Source organism: Cupressus sempervirens, chromosome 6 (assembly GCF_028749045.1).
Source record: "Cupressus sempervirens isolate cs-2001-9-10 chromosome 6, ASM2874904v1, whole genome shotgun sequence".
NCBI classification, from domain to species: domain Eukaryota; kingdom Viridiplantae; phylum Streptophyta; class Pinopsida; order Cupressales; family Cupressaceae; genus Cupressus; species Cupressus sempervirens.
This window is the reverse complement of record NC_143123.1, coordinates 703,383,617-703,410,103: the sequence shown is the minus strand read 5'-3', so window position 1 is coordinate 703,410,103 and position 26,487 is coordinate 703,383,617. Positions and strand designations below refer to the sequence as shown.

The 26,487-nt window shown below is 37.2% G+C and overlaps 1 protein-coding gene across 3 annotated transcripts in view; it reads right to left on the bottom strand.

Annotated features, from left to right (window-relative positions):
* Positions 1–1,995: 1,995 nt before the first annotated feature.
* LOC149554220 (Transducin/WD40 repeat-like superfamily protein) overlaps positions 1,996–26,487 on the bottom strand; it is a 55,032-nt gene continuing 30,540 nt past the window's right edge. The window contains exons 2-5 of one of the 3 annotated variants that reach the window (XM_089789458.1): positions 14,457–14,621; positions 3,045–3,532; positions 2,427–2,780; positions 1,996–2,291 (exon numbers count right to left, since the gene is read on the bottom strand). In XM_089789458.1, coding sequence (XP_089645584.1) covers positions 2,283–2,291; positions 2,427–2,780; positions 3,045–3,532; positions 14,457–14,621 — 1,016 coding nt within the window. In that variant the 3' untranslated portion in view covers positions 1,996–2,282. Of the gene's footprint in view, positions 2,781–3,044; positions 3,533–14,456; positions 14,622–15,594; positions 15,779–26,487 lie in introns of those variants that run through there. The other 2 variants (XM_089789459.1, XM_089789457.1) reach the window with 2 other exon arrangements.

Below are 26,487 nucleotides of genomic sequence, written 5' to 3'. Positions count from 1 at the left end.
TGTTTATAATCTTTTCTTGTATTTCTTTCTCCTCTCTAATTTCTCTTGACTTGTTTTTGAATGACGTCCTTTTGTTCCATGGATGGTTCATTGACCACTTGTGCCCATGATTTGGCTTTTTTTATTTGCTCTTTTAGTTCATTTTCTCTTAGCACCATGCCTACTAATGTTGCTTGAACTTTCTCAATTTTTGTTGTGGTATCTGATTTAGTTATTTATTCTAAGTTTTTTTCTATTATCACTTTACCTTCATTCAAAGCATATTTGATAGTGATTATTTCTTGCTGCCCTCTCTTGATGTCATCTTGAAAGTTTAAGACCTTCTTTTTCAACCATTTGTTTTCTCTTTCAAGTTCCCAACTAGTTATTGTGACCTCCTGCAACTTTTCTCTATCCTATTGTCCTTTTTCCTCCAAGTCATGTATCCTTATTTTCATGTCCATAAGGTCATTTACATATATTTCCAAAGACCAAAGCAAAGGAGAGGATAGGTTGTAAGGTTCTTGTAGAAAGCCCCCCTCACAAGTTTCTTTGTCTATCCCATCTTTTATTTTAGGAATCCCTGTCATAGTTTCTTGAGTTTCCTCTTGCATTGGTGAAACGTCGTTTGTTTGTTCCTTTGTATCGATTACTAGGTGATTTTTAGCTATCCATGGTAAAATCGTGATAAGTTTCCTCTTCTACAGTTGTCTTTTCTTCTTTCGGATCTATCTCTGTTTAAGTATCCCTAGGTATTGTTTTTCATTGATGAAGATGAATTTGGTGTTTACATTGTGATGCTCTTCTTGTTGTGTTTCTAGTGAGATGTACTGACGATCTACGATAGCCCTTGGTTGTGATTGCATTTGAGGACTGCACAGCGATCATTGTGCCATCCTGAGATTGTCCAAACACTAGTTTAGGTTCCCATGTTGTTGCTTGTCATTATCCTGGGTTTTCGGTGTAGAGCCTCCTATTCTTAGTCTCCCCATATTCTACATTGCTAACTCGGATATAGAATCTTTGTGTTTGTGTTCACTGCGTGTTTAGGTGGGGTTCTTGTTTTGTTGTGAAAGGGTGAATGCAATTTTCAAGTTCCAAATCATTCATAAACAAATATAGTAGAAAGGAAAACAAGGGAGAGTTTGTAGAATCCAACCTAGAATCTCGATGTTGATAAAATAATAGGGTTTTGTAGACTGTTGCTCTTTGTGGGCCCAACCTACCTCCTTCAGTAGTGCTCGGTCTCTATGTGGACTTGGTTGTTTGCTGCTTCTTGTTGTTCCCTGATGATAACCTTGTTCTAACAAATATTGCTAATATACCCTGCTTCTTTGATCCGCCCTGCTTGTCGCTACCCTACTTTGAGAGTGATATGCTTAAGGATGTCTTCTTTCATTCATCTTAAAAATCAGGTGGGGTAAGGATCCTCTTTCTCAATTAATGGAATTAGAATCTGAAGCATTTTGTTTTGCTGCTACAATTAATATGAGCTTGTAAATAACATTTTGGGCTCAATAAAGCAAGGCTCCCATAAAGGGGGCTTGGGCTCTATTTTTTAGGAGTGGAAGGTCCCGTGAGATTTTTTTTTTAGAGGGCTAAGGTTTATTTGAAATCTTCTACAGGAGGTCCTACTTTTTAGCTCTCTAAATTTGAGCGCTTTAAAATGGAGAGGGACTGGAAATAGCCCAACTAACTTGGGAGAAATCTGTGTCGCATGTGAACAATTAATCTCTTATATTTACCCACCAAAACAAAATAAAGCTCGCCATAAATCATGATACTATAAAGTAAAAATATAAAATTGATCTTTAACATACAATTCATGGGATCACTAGCTTCCTTAATTTTAGAAGCTAAATTTTTTTAACTGAACCATATAATAAAATTTATGAAACAATTCACCTTTAAATATTTCTAAAAGATCTCACTGATCACCCCTCTATTTTCAGGAAGCCTCTCCATAGAACTTCAGCCTAAGACCATCAGTTTAATCAATGCACTTGAGATGTTCGATATATGAAGCCCTATCGTTTCAAATTACCTTAATGTACAACTTACATTGATCGGATCAATTTGTTTCAGTTCCCTCTGCGTCATTTGTTCTAAAAAGCTAGACCTCAGTGAAGATTAACCAAAAAAAACCATATCTTCTGTCTTCTGTCTTCTATTGGAAGATGACTAACAAATTAGAATGCCGAAATTACATCTATACAAAATCGTTTTAGAATCATCCTTTTCACCAACTCTTAATAGAATGAATGAACAGCATCAATTAACTTGGAAGCCTCCTGTGCTTTTTCTCAAGCTTTCTACATATCAGCAGGAATTATCAGAGATTCCCATCTATGACTATATATGAAATCCACGCATACACTACTTAATTTTGTATATATTCTGATGATTGGGAGAATGAAATTTTCTCAAATTTATTCAAAAACTGATACCTCACCAGTCCAGCTGCAGGATGCAACCACTGAAGGTAATAAGGGATGGTAAACAACATCAATAGATGCATGTTTATACACTTGCATCTTCCTTAATAATTTTGATGATTTATAACCATAGAAATATATGCAACCATCTGCTGAACCAGTAACGAGAAGTTCACCATCCTGACTGAAGTTGCACCGAATTGGAAACCCTGAAACTTCATGCTTTTCAAACCGTTTATATTTGTTTAACTTAAATGGTGGAGTAGATGAGAATATTGCAATATAGTTACCATTTGATTGAGCAACAAAGCTATTTTCAACAGGATGATAGCGAATTGATGGGCAAGTATATGCTTCCACATAGACCTGATAAAGCACAGAATATTTCAGGACGCAGTAAACCATAAATCTTCTTCAGAAAACTGAAACATTTTAATCTATAATCTTCAACTACCAACAACATGAAAAAAAAATATAATAACATACTGCACCTTCTTTCCATATTTCTAAAAATAACACATCAAAGTTACCATTATAAAATCAACAAAGTTACCATTATAAAATCAACATAGAACTTGTAGATATTTAATAGACTGAACGTGCGTAAAGGACAAATATTACATTACATACTTGTTTTGATAAAGGAACTTGGGTTTGAAAATCCCAAACAATAATAGACTTTTCACTGGAATTTGTCTGAGAATTATCACTGGAGGATATGAAATTCTTCCCATCATAGCTGAAATCAATATCCATGATTGGGCCAAGACCTCTCAAATATTCACGAATTACCGTACTCATTCTAATGTCCCAAAGCTTTATAGCTCCTTTTGATCCACCCGATAAAAATAGATTGAATTCTTTAGGATGAAATTTCACAACACTTACAACTTGTTCCTCGCAGAACACTTGTACTTGACTAGAAGTCTCAACATCCATAAGTCGGGAAGTTTGATCATAGCCACATGTAAGAAGAGTAACTCCTTGCTTTGACCACTGAAGATCTTTAATTGCTGCACTGTGATGGCTTAACACACAAGCTCTATTCTGGCCCTCTCTGTCCCAAACATTCCAAATGTAGGCAATATGATCCATTCCCCCTGAAGCAAGAAGATGTCCTGCAAAATAGGCATTCGTCGAAAAATAAAGCAAAATTCATGCAAAACCTGTGATATTTACAAAGAAGCTATTTACATTATTTAATTTTGTCTTAAATCTGTCCTCCCAAAATAGATTAAAGTATAGTTTAATGGACTGCTACAATTTTATAAGCTATCTGTTCCACATATAGGAAATGCAATTGCAATGCATACCTTCACATGACAAAAGGAATGGAGGAGTGGGGGCAAAAGTTTTCAAACCGTTGAGCATACGATAGATTTGCATGCAGATGTTTTTATTGTGCACACTGGATTGGTTTAAAATACAAGCTTAACAATTATAAGGAAAATGAAAAAGTAAGAAGAAATATATCTGGCCATTTTCCTATACAGATCAAGAAACACAAATTGCAGGGAAAGAAGAGTTACACCAATGTTCAGATGAATGTCTCTCTTAGACTTAGTGATTAGTAAGAGAAGAAAAAATCATATTAATGCAAGTAATGACTAAGGCATTTCAATGGGGTTCAAAAGTATATTGAATTACAACAAAAGACTTGGAATTTAAAAATCACTCAACTACGAGAACAAAAAAATCTAACTACAACAAGAAAATGACCTAGGAATCAAAAGAACCTTGTATAATAGGCTGTATTGTGGACTGCATATTACAGATTATACCAAATAATTATGTAAAGCTCCATCTCATGAAAGAGCTATTGGAAGGGAGTCAAAGAGAACAAGGCTTTTAGCCTGCATTAAAAACTGATTGAAGGGCCAATACAAAATCTAGAAGATCAAGGTTTTGCCCCGGGAAAAGGCACACTTCTTAGTTAGCAAAAAGATGAAATTCCTATTTTATTTGCAAATTTGTACTCTTTTTCTCTAATTTTTAAATATTCTAGTAATTTTCCTTACTTTTTAAATAACATATTGACTTGTGGGTTTTTCATCATACCGAGTTTAGTGGCCAGTTTGGAAATAAAACATATGTCAAGTGTTTGATAAGTCCTGTAATTACGCCCCCAAATACAACTTAGTCATCTAACCTCCACCGCTCATTCTCCTCAAGAAGAAAGAAAAAAAAACAGATAACGTGTAGTTGTACTCCTCTTGCATTGTGTGTTGTACATTACAAGTCATTGCAGAAGGGAACTATCTCAATCCAGCTTTTTCCTTGGTTTCTTCAACAGTTTGATTTTTGTTTTACGTTCACATTCACAGTTGGGTGGATAACTATTTTACTAAGTTGCCAATTCGGGTTCAGGGATGGGTTCGGGTTCGGGGTTCGGTTCGTGCAATTTTTTTTTTCCCCATTTGGGTTCGTGGGTGGGTTCGTTAGTATATATATATATATATGCAAAAAAAATATAAACTCATATAATTGTAAAAGTAAAACTAAGTCATTCCATAGTATGAATATATCAATGTTACTTGATTATTGATCAATGCCAAAAGTCAAAGATAAACATTAAATACTCACTCATTAATCTATGCTAATGTTGTAAATAAAATCATACATTGAATTACTAAAATGCAAAATGGAATTTCAAAACATAGACTACTTCATCAAATTGATAGATAATAAATTATGACTTAATAAAGTTTGAAACTGTGAAACATAGTGATAAATCATAAATGACTCAATGAGTCAATGACAAATGTTTAAACATAGTTTATCAAAGATGCAAATGCCCTTCAAGGGTCAAATGGGTCATCAAAATATGAGAGATCAATGGCTTCATCCTCATCTATATCATTGACATTTTCCACATCATTGGAACCCAAACCGGTTCCACTAGCCCTAGATGCAGCCACATCCTCCTCCTCGTCCTCCTCAACATCTAGCAAGGCAATTCTAGATATATCTTGGACAGTCATATCCAAGTTAGAAGTCTCAGGTAGTACATCCCACAACTTCTCTGGTCCCTTCTTATATCCTGGATCCTTGCGTGATAAGAGGTGCCAGTTGTTGTGAATAAATACCAAGTCCTCTGCTTTCTTTGAACCCAACCGGTTACGCTTCACTAAGTGGATAAAGGAGTATGTACTCCAATTCCGCTCAACAGCAGAAGAGCTTGCAACCTATAGAGACAACCAACAAATTTTAAAAAATTAGCTAAGTAATTTTACAATACAATAGGAATTTAAGAGTGCTAATTCGACAAGCTAAGTGGCCATAAGAAAAGGAAAAAAAATTTAAATACATACTTGTGACAAGATCTTAATGGCAAGAGGTTGGAGGTACATGTAACTTTCCCCATGTAAGTACCACCATCCAATGGCATCCAATTTACTTTGGTCATTGATTGCATTAGGCTCTGCATTTTTGCTTGAGACAAAATCAACAAACTCTCTCCTAACATTTGATGCCACATCAGGATCACTAAAGAGCCTGTTAAGTGCCCTCTTATACCCAGCAGCAACTTCAAGATCTCTATATGGTGCCACTCTACCAGGAATAGCAAATATCTCACTGCTATAATATCTAGGAGAAAGTGCATATGCCAAGAGGTGTAAAGGTGTAGTCATCTTGTTCCAACGATGTAGAACAATTTTCTCCACATTAGTGTACAAGGTATCAGGATCCTGCTCTCTCCTCTAAATGACCTGGGATGTCAAATGATGTACATGTAAGTTGTCTTGATGTAGTGTTAATAACTTAATTAAAATCAAAAATCAAAATCTCTCAATAAACAAGGATAAAGTATTGTATTAAAATTTAAACTTACTGATTTCATTCTTTCTAGCATAGAGTCCATGGCATCATATATGTTTCCCAAACAAGGCTCATCCGTGTCGGCATACCGAAGCATAGACATGATGGGCTCGGTGAGTTCTAATGCATATTCCACCCTATTCCAAAAATCATCACTCAAGATCAAATCCTTTACAGTTTTGGCCTTTTCTGTATCAGCTTGCTTCCATCCACCCCATTTGTTGCTAATAACCATTTGACCCAATGCCTCTTTCACCCTCACAAGTCGTCTAAGGACAATTGTGTGTGAAGCAAACCTTGTTTCAGCAACCTATTACCATGTTAATTCAAATTGTAAGTTAATATGATAAGTTGATAACACAAAAATTTAAGAATATGTATTAAATTTTGTAAAGTATGACACAAAAATTAATATGATAAATGAAGCTAAATAAAGTTTAAAATTTACCTTCAATAATTCCAAGCGGGAGAAAGTTCTGAAAATTGCTTGTGACATATGGTGGTTTGTCACAAACATTTGGATCTGCTCACCCTCATACACATTTTTCATCCATTCAATTTGGCTGCCCATTGTTTTCATCACCAAGTTCAAGGTGTGGACAGTGCATGGTGTCCAAAAGATATGCTCATATCGTGCTTCTACCAAAGCACCTGCAGCCTTACAAACTTTAGCATTGTCCGTTATTACTTGGACAACATTGTCAACTCCCACGGACTCTATGGATTCAATGAGAAGTTGGGCAATAAAATTTGCATCCTTTACTTGCCCTTCACAATCAACCGCCTTCAAAAACATTGCCCCTTTGGGGCAAACAGCAATCACATTTATTAATGGACGGTTTTTGCAATCTTTCCATCCATCAAAGACAATGCTCACCCTCGTTTGGATCCAAGAATCTCTTATTGGTTTGAGGAGGTTTTCTACATTCTTTCTCTCCTTATGCAATATGGTGGTTCTCAACTTTCCATATCCAGGGGATTGGTAACCATGAGGTGCATCATTTATTGCTTTCACCATCTCTCTCCAATAAGGGGATCTCACTAGATTGAATGAAGCACCATTTGTAATGAGGCAACGCCCAACCTTTATGTCAGCAATTTCTCTCTTGTCATTTTCAAATGCCGTATCTAATGGGCCTCTCTTGCGGGATGCGGGTGTTTCTATTTCATCTTCATCCATAGATTGGGTAGGTAGGAAGGGATGTGGTTTACTAATTGTTTGAGAGGGTGGTGTTGGTGGTATTTGCTTTGACTTATCTTTTTTTGCCTTTGACACTAACCTATCAGCCTTTTCTTGTTCTTTTAACATGCCTGCTATTTGAGGAGCCGACAACCCTTTTTTACCTCCCTCTGGGGGCCCCTCACACATGGAAATCCCTTGACCTGGTGGACCTATCAAATGATGTTTAACCCGGAAATAGGAGCTTCTATATTGGTTTAAGCAAAAATTGCATTTCCATATATACCCGCCCCCACCAGCACATTGCTCAATTCTTGTTGTATACTTCCACAAAGGAGAGCCTTTATCAATTTTAAATCTTTGGGATCCCACCCCACCCACTGAACCCTGACTACTCATTCTTGGATTCTTGCAATCTATAAAAACGAATTTAAAAAAATATTTCAAAACTTATAGAAAACTTGATAAAAATTTAGAACAATAAATATAAAAAATTTAAAAAACTAAAAACAAACTATGAAAGAAGCAAAAGGAAGGATCAAATGCATACCTGGAACACTCAACACTGATTATTTGAAGGATTTGAGACTCCACAAACAATTTCTACAACCTTCTTTTCAAACTTGCAAAATGGCCACACCAAAATGAGAGAGCAAAATGACAAAGCAAATGAGAGATTAGATGAATGAAATGTATCTAATAGGCCTTACTTTAGGGTTTGGCAAAAAAAATAATGAAAAAAACATAATTTTATTGCTTTTTTGGGCCACTTTTTGGCCCCACCTGCCGCGGGTCCGCCCGGATTCGCCCGGGTCCGCGATCGGTCCGGGCAGGGTCCGCATTTTGGCCTGCGGGTCCTCCCGGGTCCGTGCAAATGCGGACCTGCGGGTCCTCCCGGGTCCGTGCTTGCACGGACCCGGGAGGACCCGCAGGCCAAAATGCAGACCCTGCCCGGACCGGTCGCGGACCCGGGCTCGGATCCGAACCCGAATGAATCCGGACCCGGACCCGAGCTCCAGGGTGCGAATCCGGTAACTTAGCTATTTTACCATTTATTTCTCCTCAGAAATCTCTAGAGCTCTTCTAGCATGAAATAAAAAAAATTGTTCTTCACATACATTATAATGTGAAGACTACAATAGAAAGAAGAGACTTGCATATGAAAGACAAGGATAGAAAATAGTTACATATAGCAGTATACAAGAAATAAAGGATGAGCGATCCTGAATGGTAAGCAGATGATTACGAAGAGATACGTAGTAGGTAAGACTGGCAGGTACATAAATGCAAATTCACAAATGGGAAACAAAGCTCATCCAGCAGATCAGATTAAGCTCCCACCACATTTTGTAGAAAGAGGTGGGTAAAGTATTAAACCCACAGGAACTGGCATCTATAATTAAGACTTGATAAGGCCTTGTGAAACGAGAGATTGACTTAGGCATGGGACAAGAGCCACACTTTCTATAATGGACACCTTAGAAATGTCCAAAAACTGAACCAACTGCTGATAGGAATTTAGTCAAATAATTTGCATCCAACTCTTAATTTCTCCGTTTAAAAAAACCCCTTTATGGCTCTAGAAATAAAATATTTGTTTGTTTTTATGTCTTTGCATAGATTTGAAACCACATAACATGAACAAGAAGGAATTTATAATAATATGCAAACTGAAGATTGAACTACTGAAATAATATTAATTTTCAAACTAATAAAACCAAACACATAGCAGACGTTTCAACTCACTAATTACCCCAGCATTCAACATAATATTCCAGTAATGACTTCCCATCTTGTTGCTACAGTAATATGAATAGTGTCGTGCTACAGTGCTGCTACAGTAAAATCTGCCTTCAATTAGTCCAAGACCTTCATAAAATCATCCCTTCACAATGGCATAAGATGGGACAAGAAGCGAGAATGATATGAGCAAACACCCAATCCGCCTATAGCTGGAAATGTGCCCAATCTGCCTATTAATGAAGCTGATAGCAATGAATTCCAAAGGCCAAACCCTAAGGGAATGACGTCTAGAATGTCACAAGAGAGGATAGAAGTCCTCTAATGCCAAGAACAGATTTGCAACTCACATCAATTTTCTTCTCATATTCAACCTGGTTAATGAAGCCACTAACGCTCCCTTTTATACTTTCTCCAAGGGTCCATTCCACTCACATGAGCAATCTAGGATAAAAGATGTGCAACATAAAACATATTAAAATAATCACTTATGTCTCCCTTAGGTGCCCCTTTTTGATATGCACATTTCCCCATAAAATTAAATATTAAAATAACACTTTAATATTTTACAACTAAATTAATTGTTACTTTAATAATACTTCAGGCATAAAAATATATTAGCTATCCGACTCCGAATAGCATGAGTGATAGCTCGTCAGACCGTGGAGTATCAAATTCAATCAGCAAAACTAGCCTCCCCTGTGTTTTGCTTACTTACTAAAAATAGCAAGTATGCCTGAAATTGAGTAAATCAACTCCGTTTTGGCCCAAACTAGAGATGACTAGGCCAAAATACTCTAAGATCCCTTTAAAGCCTTCGTTAGCCCTTAGGACCATATAGAACTAGGCTAACGCACACACACTTGGTCGAATGCTAAAGTGGGGACATTACACTTTCTAATATGTCATAAATTTATAAAGTGTGTCCTACTAGATGTTGCTATTGGAATGATTACAGCATAAATATTTATGTACCAATAATGAAAAATTTTAAAGGGGTTCCCCCAATATCTATTTACAAAACTAGTAATTACAAAGTAAACCAAGTTGCACCAATTAGTAGACATCCCTACAAAAATGAATCCAAAATCCATTATGTATTTTAAGCCAAAACAGAAAATGTATACATCTTTTTCACATTCCAACACATCCCTGTTGGAGAAAATGAGCAGCACCCAAACCATTATAAGAAGATTACCAAAAAATACGGTCTCAAAGAGGATTGGAAGATCACACCAATTGTGAGATCCTAGGTTCATGTTCAAGCCGATTCATGGAAACTAACGTGATATAAAAGCCAACTATGAACCCCAATGCACCAAAAGCCTGGCTCACTTTGGGGTGTTAACAAAAAGCCATTAGCAGAATTTAATTAACAAGCATACCAAAAAATCTTGCCACAAAGACAGCTCATAACTGATGAAAGGGCATCCCAGGCCTGCACACAATCTTGCATCAATAAAAAAAATACACATCTTATTTTATTTTTCCCTTTTGCAGATTGTATTCTCTATCAGTCATCAATAGTGAATTGATCTCAAGGCAGTTCATAGTTTTAGGCTGCACCGAGTTTTAAAGCCTGTGTATCTTGAAATTTTCCCACTGTGTTCACCCACATGTTTCATAGCAATGTGTCTAGTTCCAATAAGTTGCTAATGGTGATTTCATCTAATATTGGTCCTAGGATCCTTATTATATGGCACAGGGAACAACGTATCACATTTTGGTAGACATCACTTACAGCTATATTAAGGTGGTGAATCATTCAGCAAACAGGAAAAATAAGCATGAGAAGCTAATAGGAAGCTACGATAGCAGCAGCCAGTCTGAGAAAGGGCAAGTAAAGAGAGATCAACTGAAGAGACTGACAGTACTTATATGTGAAACTGCTTGCTTGTTTACGGTAATTCAGGGCTAAGGCCGAAACTGACCGTAAGCTCTAGAGGATGGATCTGTGGTGTAATTTCGAAGACTATAAATCAATAAAGTTCTAAATTCAACCGTCCATCAAAGATTTAAAGGGAGGTCATAAGTTTGACATCTGACTGGTCCATGGAAAATAGTATGATATCAGAGCTAGGTAAGAGGCTCAAGCACCAAAGTGTGGCTCAATAAAGGATGTTAAGAAAAAACTTTGATAAAGATCATACCAAAAAGCCAAGCTGCAAAGTAGGTTAGTCACTCGGTGCTAGATCACACAAGCACCCAAATGAGAGTTCCTAGGGTTAAGTCCTGGCAAGACCAAACATGGCAAGGAAATATTAGATCATTAAAAATGCCACTATAAATAAGATGGCAACTTGATAATGCAAACAGAAATAGTGAAACCAAGTACTAACTAGCTACTAATTTAGGCATGAAGATTTATCCATTACTAAGAAAACTTCAGCCATGTTGCCCACCATTCGTAACTTAATTAGTTCCCCCCTTAATGATTAAACTAGATACAACCCCAAGTTTACTTCTAGATCACAATCATGTGGTTCAGTCACTAGGTCAACAACTTGACCTTCTATAGGACAATAATAAAAACAAATACATCCTCAATCTTGATCAAGTAGCAGAAGTAATGATCATAAATTTCAATGTGCTTGGCTTTGGTGCAATGGACTAGATTTTTCAGCATTCCGACAAATGGAAGACATCAAATGATAAATGATGCCATCTTTGCATAGCATAGCATAACATGCTTGTTTGACACAGGAAATATATTGGAAAATATTTTGCATGTTTTTGAATTAAGGTCAACAAGCAATCCAAAGGTATTTTTCAATTATTATTTCATATGCAGGGGAGAAAAAGATTAAAATAAAAACCTTAACAAACGTATACATATGTGCAAAGAAGTCGAGTATCTGTTCAGTCCAGGGAAATGTAAAATTATGTTACCATATTGCAAGTTGGGAGGCAATTCTATAGCTGGATTGTGATGAAAACCCAGAAAATTGTAGAGATTAGAGCATCAAAAATAAATGATGCATAGCCCTTCTGGTAGTAGACCTATGTAAATAATATATAACTGTGGAGTAATTGGCACTCAGCAGGTTTGGCAATCTGTTCTAAATTGAATCACTGGCATTTCTTCCCTACTTGTGCACTATCAACAAAATTTAAAAAAGAACGTTTATCAGAAATTGCAATTTTATCTGCAAAAGTGCAATCAAATCCTGATTTGGTATGGATTTTTAAAATTGTATTTTATCTATTTTTATGAATTGTACAGCATTTTTCAATTTCCTGAAACTTCCCCTAGCTTTTTACTGATTAGTTGGAAAAAAAATCTTTTACGCCTGAGTCAATCCCAAAAAAAGATTTCCATTGCTGTGTCATAGATGATTCGTGAAAGATTTCTGTTACCAAGTCATAGATGATTCATTAAAGATTTTGTAATCCATCTCCCATTCTCTTGAGCAGCTGGTTGACCTGATAAGGAGTCCTATTTTAATAGGTCAAAGAGTGGCGAGGGCTACTTGAGGCAGGAATAGACAGATTGATGCAAATATAGAAACAACCCAAGGAAAAACCATGGCTCATCCCAGGGGCCATGCCACAGCCTAAACTAGCAGCCTTTTTTTTTGTGAAACAAGGTTTTTTCTCAAAAATCACAGGCAATTGAAAACCGTGCAGGTTATTCTATAACAAATAAAAAACCCACAGGTTATCAAATACCTGCATATTTTACTCTAATTACATATGTAGCCTTATTTATTTATTTTCAGTTTTCAGTTTTTCAATCCATAGTCAAACTATTTTGTCATCATCAGCAAATAGGAGCAAACTTAAGCCATTGCTCTTTCTCTCAGATTTTTACTTTTAATGGCTAATTAGCAGAACACTGACAAAATCTTAAAAATATTCTAACATTTGTTCATTTCTCTATGCACTATATTTGGCATGAAATATTTTGACAAGTGGTCCCCTTTTTAAACAAAAGTAATTAAATTCCATTTTGAACTTTCAGTTTGCCATGTAAATAGAATGCTATTATGGATGCATGCATCCATGTTTGTGCTTGGATGCATTGGAAAACAAAAGGTTGCACAAAGTGGATTAAACATTGCACTTCGGAAATAAAGGATAACCAAGCCAAGATCAACCATAGTATCAAGGAGGGACAAGGATTGAGCATGATTTATGCAGCATGTAATTCTAATATCATTTACAATCAAGCCTAATGTAACTATAATAGCTCATCAATCTATGTTTAATCGATCAATAAACCTACAGTTTATGGACAAGTTTCCTAATATCCTTTGTTCTTACACATTCACAGTCTAGATTGTGGTTCAAAAGGATAAGGCATGCAGAGTTGCAAATTAATATTATGAAATCATTCATTGAAGTTTCAGAGGCATTTTTAAGAAGTTGACATTCATAATTGTAACTCTGCCACAATTTAATAAGGAGACAGCGAATATCTTGATACCCACTAAATTATCCTTACTGAGCAAATAAAGATGGTTGACAAGGCTCAATTATTTTCAATGATCACATGACTAATTTATTCTAATGGAGGTAGAGAAAAAAACTCTGATGATGGACAGCAGTAACAGAATTAATTTAATTAAAACAAATACCTCTTATCCAAACTCAACGCCGCCCTCACATTCACATGATTGAATGTTGAGCCCACCCATTAACAGAAAATCAATGTAAGAACTAATATTTGTCTTGGATATGATACCACACGCAACTTATTTCAAATTCCAATTAGAGCTAGACAAAGTGGAGTTCTCTTTAGTAGCTATACAAAGAACCTATAAATCGCCACCTTAAGATTCACATAATTGAAACATCCATTAGAGGAAATCATTTTGAACTGTTACTTGAATATACTACCTTGCATAACTAATTCTAAATCACAAAATAGAACCAGACAAAGTGGAGTTCACTTTAGTAGCTATGCCAAGCACCTACCTAATGAAGATTCCATAGCCAGAAAACATAATATTGTTCTGTAAAACTTTCAATGTGCAAACGTGACTATTGTCCATAGCTAAATGAAGCTTTTCTTAATATCTATGAACTATGAAATTACACTTAATTGCATTTAGAAGAAAAAGTTAGGCAGTCAAAGATGCAAATTTGTCTGCACAAAATACTTTTCCATTGTGAAAATGTACTGTCTGAAGGTCGCCTGTTCATATAGATTCTAGAACTAACATACCATTTTAAATGTTCCACAGTTTCAACTTTCTATGCCACTCTAAATTAATAATATTCCAAAGGAAAAGTTTTCTTTTCAAAATCAGAGAAACCTGGGAAAAAATATGGTACATATACAAGGATGATTAGCTTATTACCATGAGTTGGTGACCAGTCTACAGCATTTACAGCTTTAGTGTGACCTGTAAGGCTTATAGAGAGTCCTTTTGGAATCTTGTTGTGATGTGCATTAACCTCTCCAAATTGCCTCAATTGTGCTCGAATATGAGAAGGCACCTTTGAATCAGAAATGCTACCAATAACTGAAATTTCCAAGCAGTAAATCAGTATAGATTTAACAGCTAAATTAAATATTTAAAAGCTAACAAATTACAAATAAATATGCCTGCAGAGTACACTATTATGATGTAATGATGTAGATCTTATAAAATAACAAAATTATAAGCAACCAGCCAAAAGTGCACACATATACTAGAATTGTTTTTTATTTGTTTTTGGAAGCTTATGAGGTCAAAGCTCGCCTGCTCTGTGCAGTTATTGGCCTCTCATGTTCAAGAATGGTTCAGTGGGCATGCACCAGTTGTTGAAAACGAGTTCAAATCAATCTAAGGATTACAAGTTTACAATAATCAATGACAGAATCAGCCAATTAAGTGAACAATAAACACTAATAGAATCACCCCTGTGAAGGCAGGGCCATATCCTGGTATCCATAGAGTTATTAGCTCATTATATGAAGGAGGCAGTCAAATAATATTCTTGTACTAATGTATCTCTGATTTTCAGATGCTTAGGTTTGGAGAAGCAGTTTGTGGCATAAAGTTTGGAAGCTGTAAGATTTCTTGCATTAATGTTATTTCATGTTACAAGCACCTCCTATTTCTGTGGAGGACCTCCATTACCTGCCTCCATTATTTCAGATTGATGTTAATATACAGATAGTGAAGCCAGACATTCTGCTAATATATTTGGGAACAGGTATTGATATCAAACAGGAAGATGAAGACAGTGAAGTTGGCTGTAGTATCCTTACTGGTACTGTTATCAAAATCTGGTGTGTGAATGCTTAAGTAAATTGATTCATTGTCTCTAACGAAAGTTTTTGACCCAAGATGAACATTATCCTTGCATTGATATTTAAATTCTATTACAACTAGTAACACAAATTTGAAATTTCTAATTGAAATGAAGAAGTAACAGACTGGAAATGTGTTATTCATTCAGCAACAGAATTAAATGAAACAACTCTTAACTCCCTTAAAGAAGACGTCTTACATGCAAGAAAGGATGTGATAGAGGAGACTTGAAAATTGGTCATTTTCCCTGATAGGAGTTTGCCACGGTAGGGAAGAATCCACACCTGCTCCGACTTGCTCTAGCCCGTAGCCTGTCCTGCATTTCTCAGAATGCTACCAGCCTTGGCTCTAGTAACCCGCACTCTATCACCACCCGCACATGCTACTCATACATTCCCCTGTCCTGCAGCTGCATCAATACTGGGACTATGTACCACTGCTTGCCGTGGAGGATCAGCTTGCTGGAGTAGATGCCAGCTCACATAATAACTGTTGTGGCTCCCGAAAATCCACTGCATACAACTCTACCAATACTCCCGCAAATCTGCTACTGTCGTCTATTCCTCCTACGGTTATGGTAGATCGTCCATGGTATGGGAGTGTCCCACGCAACAGCTGCACACCCTTATTCCACATCGGGAGTACTCCCAACTTCACTAACGCTGTGAGAGAGATGGATAACTGATGCCCTGAACGCCACACCTTTGTCTGGACTGTTATGTTTTTTACTCACCCGAATGTTGACCCTTACAGTTATACTGACAATCGGCTGGGCCAAATACTGAAGACTGATTATGCTAACATTCCATTACTATAAGAATTTCACCACTGTCACTAATCGTTATTGAACTTACTTCTTGGAAGCGGAATCCCATACAGCAAAGACGTTTCACAATGCAACTTCACTTCTAAAATGAATAAAGACACCAATGAGAGGCTGGGTCTACGTCCAACTTCTCAAACTATCTCAAAGGGTTTCATCCACGAGAGTAACCAGTCACATTTAAGCAAACTTTTGTATTTTGAACAATATCATATTTTCATGGTGTCAATTCCAAGCAAGCTCATTGCTTTTAAAACCTCGATATGAGGGGAAGTACAACAACTAGGCAATGTGGGATAAAAACCATTTTTGTCTTCTAGTCACTTAAGTTACTTTTGTTATAAAGTGACTATAAATTATAAAGTAACTTTATAAATTTTATAAAGTGACTTAACTATAGAATAGCTCCTCCACATAAATATTTCCCCAACAAAACCAAATAAACTCCTATGACTCGCTGCCATCCTCAAGATTAATGTCGTTGGCCTATCTGAATGGAAAGATAGACCAACAAAGCACCAGTAAGGCATAAGCGCGGAGAAGGGGACATTACAATCCTCCCTTCCCGAGATTACTTGCCCTCAAGCAATCTCAGTGTCGGATGCTGCAAGATTGATTCGCCCTCCGAAGTGGCATCTTCATATGGAAAATCTTTTCAGTGAACTAAATACTCCCTAATGGATCTATTATGCAACTTCCTTTCCTTGATCTCAATCACCTCAACTGAAACCAAAACCAGTTTCGCTTCCTCATCAAGTGGGGGCAATCCAACAGAAGGCACTACATGTTGAACAATCGCCTTCTTGAGGCAAGACACGTGAAAAACATTATGGATTCTACTGTCATCTGGCAAGTCCAACTCATAAATCTCTTCAACCCTCTTGGTAATGCAATAGGGACCATAAAATCTAGGCTGAAACTTCTCATATCCACTCTTCTTCAAGGAGCTCTGCCTGTAAGGTTGGAGACAAAGGTAAACCATGTCACCTAACTCAAAACTTTGCTCTATCCGGTGGCGATCAGCGTACATCTTTTGCTGATTCTAAGCCCATAGGATATTCTCTTGAAGAGATTTGAGAATGTCCTACTGATCTTGTATCCAACCTCTAGCTAGCAGTGCTCTGTTGTCCTGTAAGGCTAGATCTATGAACGATAGAGGTTCGCTACCATAGAAAGCGTCCTACTGATCTTGTATACAATCTCTAGCTAGTAGTGCTCTGTTGTCCTGTAAGGCTAGATCTACAATCGATAGAGGTTCACTGCCATAAAGAGCTTGAAATGGTGCCATCTAGAGGGACATGTGTTAGGAGTTGCAGCAGTACTCCCCAAAATATAACCATTTAATCCAAGTTCTTCATTGCCCTGCTACATAGTTCCGAAGATAACCCTCCACCCATTTATTTACTATCTCAGTCTACCCGTTTGTTTGTGGGTGGTAACTCATGTTGGGTGTCAATTTCGTACCTGCAAATCTGAATAATTCCTGCAAAAAAGTGCTGAGAAATCTGCTATCCCTGTCGCTTACAATGGTCTATGGTAGACCGTGTAGACAAAAAACCTCTTGAAAAAACAACTCATCTACCTGAGAGTCCGACCAATCTACTGCTATAGCATAGAAATCAGCAAATTTAGTCAATCTGTCCACAACCACAAAAATGGAATCTCTTCCCTGCACTCTTGGCAATCCTGTAATGAAGTTTTAGGAGATACTCTCCCATTTTTGTATTGGAATAGGAAGAGGCTATAATAATCCGGCTAAGAACTCGTGCTCTGACTTGTTCTGCTAACAAGTTTGGCATTCTCTAACATGTTGAAAGACATCATCCTTGAGGCCCTTCAATAAAAACCTTTCTCTAACCTGCCTATAGGTTTTGGAGAAACCAAGGTGTCCAGCTAATGGTGCATCATGAAAAGTATCCATAATTTTTACCTTGAGCTTAGACTCTAGCACGAGGTAGATAATATCCTTACAAAAAATCAAATCATCGATTACTTTGTGCCTATTGTCCTGGAGTTGCCCATCCATGATCTGACAAGCTTGAGTATTCTTAGAATACTCAACCAGTAACTGAGACTTCCAATCTGCCGATATCTCTAAAAAGGCACAACACTCTACTACTGAAGGTCTCCTGGAAAGTGCATCAGCAACTATATTGTTCTTACACTTGACATACTCGATGTCAACATAGGCCTGAATCTTGTTGACCCACTTTTGTTGTCTTTCATTGAGATCCTTTTATTCTAAGAAACATCACAAGTTGTTGTTGTCTATCTTAACTATGAATTTGCCACCCACCAAGTACTATCTAAACTTGGCTAAGGCGTGCATAATGGCTAGCATCTCCTTGTCATAGGTGGAATACAATCTCTCATTGACCTTGAGCTTCCGACTCTCATATGCTATTGGGTGCCTGTCCTGCATTAGAACTACGCCAATTCCGTTCCCCAAAGAATCACACTCTAAGACAAAAGGGCAAGAGAAGTCGGGAAGTGTCAATACAGGGCATGTGCTCATCACTGTCTTGAGCCTATCAAAGACTACCTTTGCATCATTTGTCCATCTGAATGCCCCTTTCTGTGTGACATCAGTGAGTAGAGTTGTTGTCTGAGAGAAGCCTCTAGCGAACCTCCTACAATAAGAGCAAAAACCAAGGAAACCTCTCAAATCTGATACATTCCTCGTAGGCGGCCAACCTAGAATTGCTTGTATCTTTTCTTGGTGTACCTTAACCCCATATGCACCAATCACATGTCCAAGGTAAAGAATCTCAGTCAATCCGAACTCGCACTTTGATTCCTTTACAAACAATGAATGCTCCTACATAATGCTAAGTACCTTGTCTAGTTGTTGCAAATACTTCTCCCAAGTCTTGCTAAAAACCAGGATATCATCAAAGAACACCAACACACTCTTGTGCAACTGCTTTTTAAAAATATGGTTCATACAAGATTGAAATGTGGTAGCGCATCGGTGAGCCCAAATGGCATAACCAAAAACTCTGTCTGTAATGGCATCTGAAAGTTGTCTTATGCATGTCCTCACGAACACATATTTGATTGTATCCAAATCGAAGATCTATCTTCGAGAAATAGGCTGCCCCATGTAGTTCATCTAATAACTCATTAATGCGAGGAATAGGGTACCTATTCTTAATGGTCCTCTTGTTGAGAGCATGTTAATCAATACACATGTGAAGAGTACCATCTTTCTTCTTCACCAAAACTACCGAAGAAGCAAGAGGACTGGAGCTGGGTCTAATATATCCCATGTGTAAGAGTTCCTTGATCGTCCTTTCTATTTTCTCTTTATAGTGCCTGAGGTGACAATAAGGAGTGGTAATGACGAGTTTGGCGCCCTCCTCTAACTCAATGATATGCTCAAACCCTCTATTTGGGGGAATACCCGAGGGTATGTCTTCAAAAACATGTCACAATGAAATTGTTGTCCTGAACTTAATGTAGCCTTGGAGGAAATGAAACAGTGCACTGCCCACTCAATGCCATCATGCCTCATAATAGCCTCCATCTTGTGAGCTAAAATCACTCTGGGTTCACCCTCTGGCATGGCCTTGGGAATTATATGTCGGCCATCCTGTGAGAATTCTAGCTGTATCTTACCATGATCAACTATGTACCTATCGACAGTCTGTAACCACTGCCTACCCAACATGGCGTCTAACCCATCCAAGTCAACAAAATTAAAATCTTCCTCTAGAAGATAGTCATCAAAGTGAATCGAAAGCCCTGGCACTTTTCCTGTGCACCTTAATCTATCACCTCCTACTACCCTAACTTCGAGCTCGGGTATATCATCAACCTGTAACCTTCTCTTTGATACCCAGTGTGTGCTTATGAAATTATGTGATGCACTTGTATCTAAAAGGCACACAATACGCTGCCCTTTAACTACACCCTTCAAACGAAAGGGGTGACCCATGGGATCGCTAGCAAGGGAAGCTATGATAGGGGACTATCCCAGAGTGGATTCCTTCTTCCTTTCTTTAGTAGGTTGCTCCTCACTTTCTTCCTCATCGCTACCATCCACATCGCTACCTCCCTACTGCTCATCCTCCTCTTTTGTAAGAACCTCGACATAATGTATTTTACCCTTGCCAAGGCATCTATGATCTCGTGTCCATGGCTCCCTACAAGTGAAGCATAGCTTCTTCCTCAATTCATTTTGTGTCTCAGAGTCCAATCTGGGGGGGGAAGTCTTATGTTGATTCTTGTTCTTTTGGATCGAAGTAGACCCCTTATAAGGTTTCTTAGGAGGTTGTAGTATCGAAGAAGATGAGTCCAGATCATGTGCGATCTTAATAGCATCATCCAAGGTGCCTGGTTTAAGGACCTTGACCAAACCTCTAAATATGTCATGTAAGCCCTCTGTGAATAAAATTATCTTACGTTGTTCCAACTATGACCGAGATTTGTTGAAACTCGTCAATGAAGTCATCTAAAGATCCACCTTGTCGTAACTATGCCAAATCCCTATAGTACACCTCAATATCCTTCCTGTCAAAACAAGTGGTCAGCTTAGAGCTGAAAGTCTTGTAAGATGTAATGAGACCATGATCCTAGGTGACTAGTCCATAATGCCACCAATCATATGTTGCTCCCTCTAAATGCATCATGGCAAATCTAATAGCTTATGTTTTCCTCATGGGTTTGAGTGTTAGAAATGTGTCTAACTTGTGAATCCAAGCCCTCATAGACGTCTTATTGCTGCCATCAAAACTGGGGAGAGATAACTTGTTCATGGCATGCTTCAAGTTTCTATTGTGTGCCCTAGGCCTCCTATCCTATTGTGTCATCTCCGACTCCCTTTTTTTGATTCGAGTATTAAGTATAGGTCAGATTTTGCTTAACTGGATCAGGGAACAGATCGCATTCATCATAAATAGCCATAACATTATCTGGAAGTAAGCCTGCTACTGCAAGTTGGGCTACCTCTTCCTCAGCATTATTCTCAGCAAAAATGGGCATCAATGGCTTGTTAGTTTTTCGTGTGGGGGCCCTAGAAGCCTGGGGTGATCCTGCTACACTACCACCTCCACTGTGATCACTCGGTGCTCTCCTGTGTGTTGGGGCTAGCTGTTGCATAGCACCTATAGCCTACTGCAATGCAGTGGCGACATTATTCTGTTCATCTCTAATAACGCACAAGGTTTCCCTCACTTCTCGTTCCTGTTCATTGACATCGTGAGCCATTTGAGTGACCTGTACTTGTTCAACCTGTATGCTTGTCTCAAAGGTTAGCTCTTCATCAATTGAGTAATTGTCCTCAATATCAATATGGTCTGAAGATCCTTCCTGTTTAGGTCGAATGTGACTAAAATTATATGGTTTCCTATTCATGCCTATCTGACATTTTTCTTATTTTAACCAGCCTGCAACTCCAATAGTTTTACCCACAAGTTGGCAAGTCTTGTGGCTCTGATACCACTATAGTATACTTACTAGGACTATTATCAAAATCTAAAGTACTCGATTAAATTGATTCATTGTCACTAAAGAAAGTTTTTGACCCAAGCAAAAAATTATCCTTGCATTGGTATTTAAATTCTATTACACCTAGTAACACAAATTTCTAATTGAAATGAAGAAGTAACATACTAGAAACGTGTTATTCATTCAGCAACAGAATTAAATGAAACAACTCCTAACTCCCTTAAAGAAAATGTCTTACATGCAAGAAAGAATATGATAAAGGAGACTTCAATTGGTGTACCAATTCCCATTTTCCTTGATAGGAGTGTGCCACGGTAGGGAAGAATCCACATCTGCTCCGACTTGCTCTAGCGCGTACATATCCTGCGTTTCTCAAAATGCTACCCACCTTGGCTCTAGTAACTTGCACTCTATCACCACCCGAACATGCTACTCATACATTCCTCTGTCCTACATTCGCATCAATACTGGGACTACGTACCACTGCTTGTCGTGGAGGATCAACTTGTTGGAGTAGATGCCGGCTCACGTAACAACTATTGTGGCTCCTGAAAATCCATTGCATACACCTCTACCAATACTCCTACAAATCTGCTATTGTCATCTATTCCTCCTGTGGTTATGGTAGATTGTCCATGTAATGGGAGTGTCCCACACAACAGCCGCACACCCTTCTTCCACGCAGAGACTACTCCCAACTTCCCTGTCGTTGTGTGAGAGATGCACAGCCATCTTCCACAGGGGAGTACTCCCAACTTCCCTGCTGCTGTGTGAGAGATGGATAACTGATGTCCTGAATGCCACACCTTTGTCTCGACTATTATGTTTGTTACTCACCTGAATGTTGACCCTTACGATTATACTAACAATCGGCTAGGCCAAATACTACAGACCGATAATGCTAACATAACTTCATAGTTATCCACAAGGTTGCAAGAAGACAAGGAACTTGGATACGTTAATTTTTTATTATAATTTGATATTTTATCAAAAATCTGAAAATATGAGTCGTGAAATGAGTTTTCAAAACAAGAACAATGATAAAGTTTGCAGATGTAATATATTGTGTTTAGTTTCACATTCGCAATATGTTTGTAATAATAATATATGCTACATGTTTAGATGCATCATATAGAAGTCAAACTTTAAACATGAACTAGACGATCATAAATCATATAACAATGACATATTGAAAATTTAACTTCTAACTTGAACAGTGATAATACTGTTAATCAGTATTGTATCAAAGTTTCAAACTAACTGCATATTTAGAATTAAGCTTCATAATAGAAAGCTTATATTATAACAAAAATCAGAAATCTTGGTCAAGGTCCTTAGCTATGATGCTCTCCATTGAGTACCCATTGAGTATTTGGTACTTGGGTATGTGCACTAGTACCCGGTACGTGTCCTAGGGGTATGGGTACGAGTACTTGTGTGACTATGGTTATCCCTGATAATGATTAACTAGTAATTTAGACATATTGAACTTTTTATATGAGAGGGTCGCAACTCTTCTTATAGACTTAGAACTATTAAAGTTTTGTAATTTTATGCCCAAACATCACAAAAGATTGGAACGTGAAGAGACTATGACATGGGCTTATGTTGTCTCCATATTCATATCAATATTGGAAAAAGTAATTTCTCATTGAGCTGTCGGTTCGGATTCAATTCAGATACGGGTCCAAGGTTTGGGTTTGAAATTTTTGTAATGTCCCCAATTTTGTCAGCGTTGAGTTTCAAGGATTAGCCTATTATTGTGATCCTCGTAGGGTAATTATTGTGGATAGAGGGTCTTCTGTGGCAGTGACTTGGCTTGGGAGGGTCTTATCTTCTCTACATTTCAGTAAGTTATAGGTTGATATTCATTTGGCTCAGATCAGACTTCGTTTGGGCTTAGTTTTGTGTACTTACTATTTGTGATAAGTTGGTGTTGATCGAGATGGACCCTTCCTATTTTTGGAAAGTGCATTTGGTCACATGGAGAAATAATAAGTATGACTCCTATTTCAAATGGCATATTTGAATGATGAGTATTTTGAGAGTTATTATATTTTTAGTGGCCAAATTATTATTAATTATTAAATGACTTATTATAAAGTTATAATTTAACTTTATAATTTCACTTGAGAGTTGAGTTGACATTGGAAAGTGTCATTTATTAATTAGTTAAGCCAAGTCAAGTGAAAGAATCTAGTGGAAGCTTTTAATTATTGTTGTGTGGTGAAGCTTTGAAATGAGCCTGCTTGGCTCTCTTCTGAAGTAATTATTAATTTTTGGATTCGCTTGCCAAAAGTCTTGTGTTTCACTTGTAATAAAAATTAACTTATTGAATTTTGTCCAAAATTGAATAATAAAGATAACAATTTATTTTAAAATTCAACACTTTGCTACAAATGATCACAATTATCAAATTTATTCTAATTTCAATTGTCATATAACACAACAATTAAATATATTAAATGAGCACCTTTTTTTTTTAAATTAAGAACCCAGTTGGAATGAGACGCAAACCTCCGTGAATGCGCACTAACTGTTAAGAGTTCACACAATGCTCCCACATGTGTGTGGGCTGCCAAGAAAAAAAAAACGCAACCTCTAATGCTAGTCACGCAGCCATTAAAAAGTGACGCAGCTCTTTCAAATCTGATATGCAGCCCAAAATTACTGAATCTTCTCCAAAATAAAAAACGTAGCACCTTGAGTCCTCACCAATTTCCAGAATTATATTGCAGCCTCTGTAATAGCAGCAATTTAATAGTTCTCTTCAAATTTGGTATACAACAGCACCAAATTTGCATCCACAGAATCAGAATAGTATTCTGAGAATTCAGTTTGCAAAATTCATCATCAATCAGTGATGATTCAAATTGCCAAGAGAGGAATCAATCCTCAAACCCTAGCCATTTCTCACAGCCAAGAAACTTAATAAATTTTCATCAAATGAAAAATGGATATCTTAGAATGAGCTCTCAAGTCCCTTTTTATTCTTTCTTGTGAGAGCTCAAACACAATTCTTACCAATGTGGGATAAAAAGATATACTTTTCTTTTTAATAATTCATTTACTCCAATACTTTAAATTAATACCTTGGCTTAGGCTTCCATGAATTAATTAAATAAATGGACCCTTCCCATGATGACTCAACCCTCAACTTAAGTGAAATTATAAAGTTAAATTATAACTTTATAATAAGTCATTTAATGATTTAATAATAATTTGGCCACCAAAATAATAATAACTCCCAAAATACTTATCCTTTTAATATGTCGTCTAAAATAGGAGACTTATTATTACCCCATGTGACCAAATGCACTTTCCAAAAATAGAAAGGGTCCTTCTCGATCAATATCAGACTTACTATAAATAGTAAACATGGCAAAACTATAGCAAATGAAGTCTGAATGACGCCAAACGAAAGCCAAACCATAGGATATTGAATCCTAAAGTAGATGCCCATTGAAAAAGACCCTCTGTCCATCCTCATTAGCCTACAAGGGTCACATGATAGGCTAATCCCAAGAGCCTGAAAAAATGGGGACATTACAAGCTTCTTGAGTGAAGTTACATTTTGGCAACAAAAAGGAATCTAGAGGTTATAAATACAAGCTCTTTTCATTGCAAAAAGCATGCTTGAATATTTATTTGCTTTTGTTGCCTTTGTGGCTTTTTGAGGTACTAAATTTTGTGCTCTTGCTTAAGTATAAGGGTTTGTAGCTGATTGTGCATTCCATTGCTGAGGTATAGTGGTTTGACCAGAGGGTCTGGACTTAGAGCTTCCTCTTTCTGTAGCAACTGTGGCTGAGGAGCAATTGTCTATTGAAGGGATTCAATGTCTTCTCTTACTATATCAACTGTGGCTAAAAGGGCAAACCCTTCCTGGAGAGAGTTGGTAATTCTTATATTTGTTTGCTGATAATTCAGAATTCATAAATCTAGATATTGATATTTGACAAAGAAGTTTATTATCTCTATGGGTGGAAGTCATTGTGAACATGGAAGATTGATAGCGTTTATATTTGCAGATTGAGGGAGTTTGAATGGTCTACCTTGGATTTGTTGCATCATCCATTTGTTATTGTGATGGGAATGTTTGTAGATGTTTGAGGAGCTGGAAATTTACTGAGTCTCAACACCAACTTGGCATGTTAGTGCGTTGCCTATTTTCTGCCCTTGCAACGTTAATTCCTATTGTTAACGTTGTGTGCTTACAGTCTGGAGTGGCATTTGCAGCCTGGTTGATGTGGGGAATATTCAAAACTGATGGTGTCTTGTTAACTAGTTTGTCAGGTCAGATAGTTAGATTGCATCAGGTTTGGGCAGCCAGTCATGTGGCTGTTTGGGATTACTTGCTGAAGCACATTTGCTACTATATTTCGAGCATATATAATCAGGGCTGCTGCAACTATGCTATGGGTGATTTATTGTCAGGTTCTTTCTTGTAATTAATAAAACCTTTGCAGCCTTATTGTAATCAAATAGGAACTCCGTAATATCAGCTTGAGAATACTTGCAACTCTAAATTTTAAATGGAAAATACACAAAGCAGAACTTATATATGTTTGGTATTTATCAAATGCAAATGTCTTGAAGTCTAATTTATCGAACAATTGTGAGTAGTTCAGTACACTTCCTAGTATTATGTTTAGAATTTAAAAACATTGTACATACAATGATATTAGAATGCTTGCCAAGTGTTTGAGAAAATGCTAAATCTTTAATTTGTGAAAGAAATTAATGTTTGATTAAGCTATAGCCTGGAACTGGGTTATTACAGTGGTATTAGAGCGGTTTCCTACCAGCCTACAGGAATTGGGC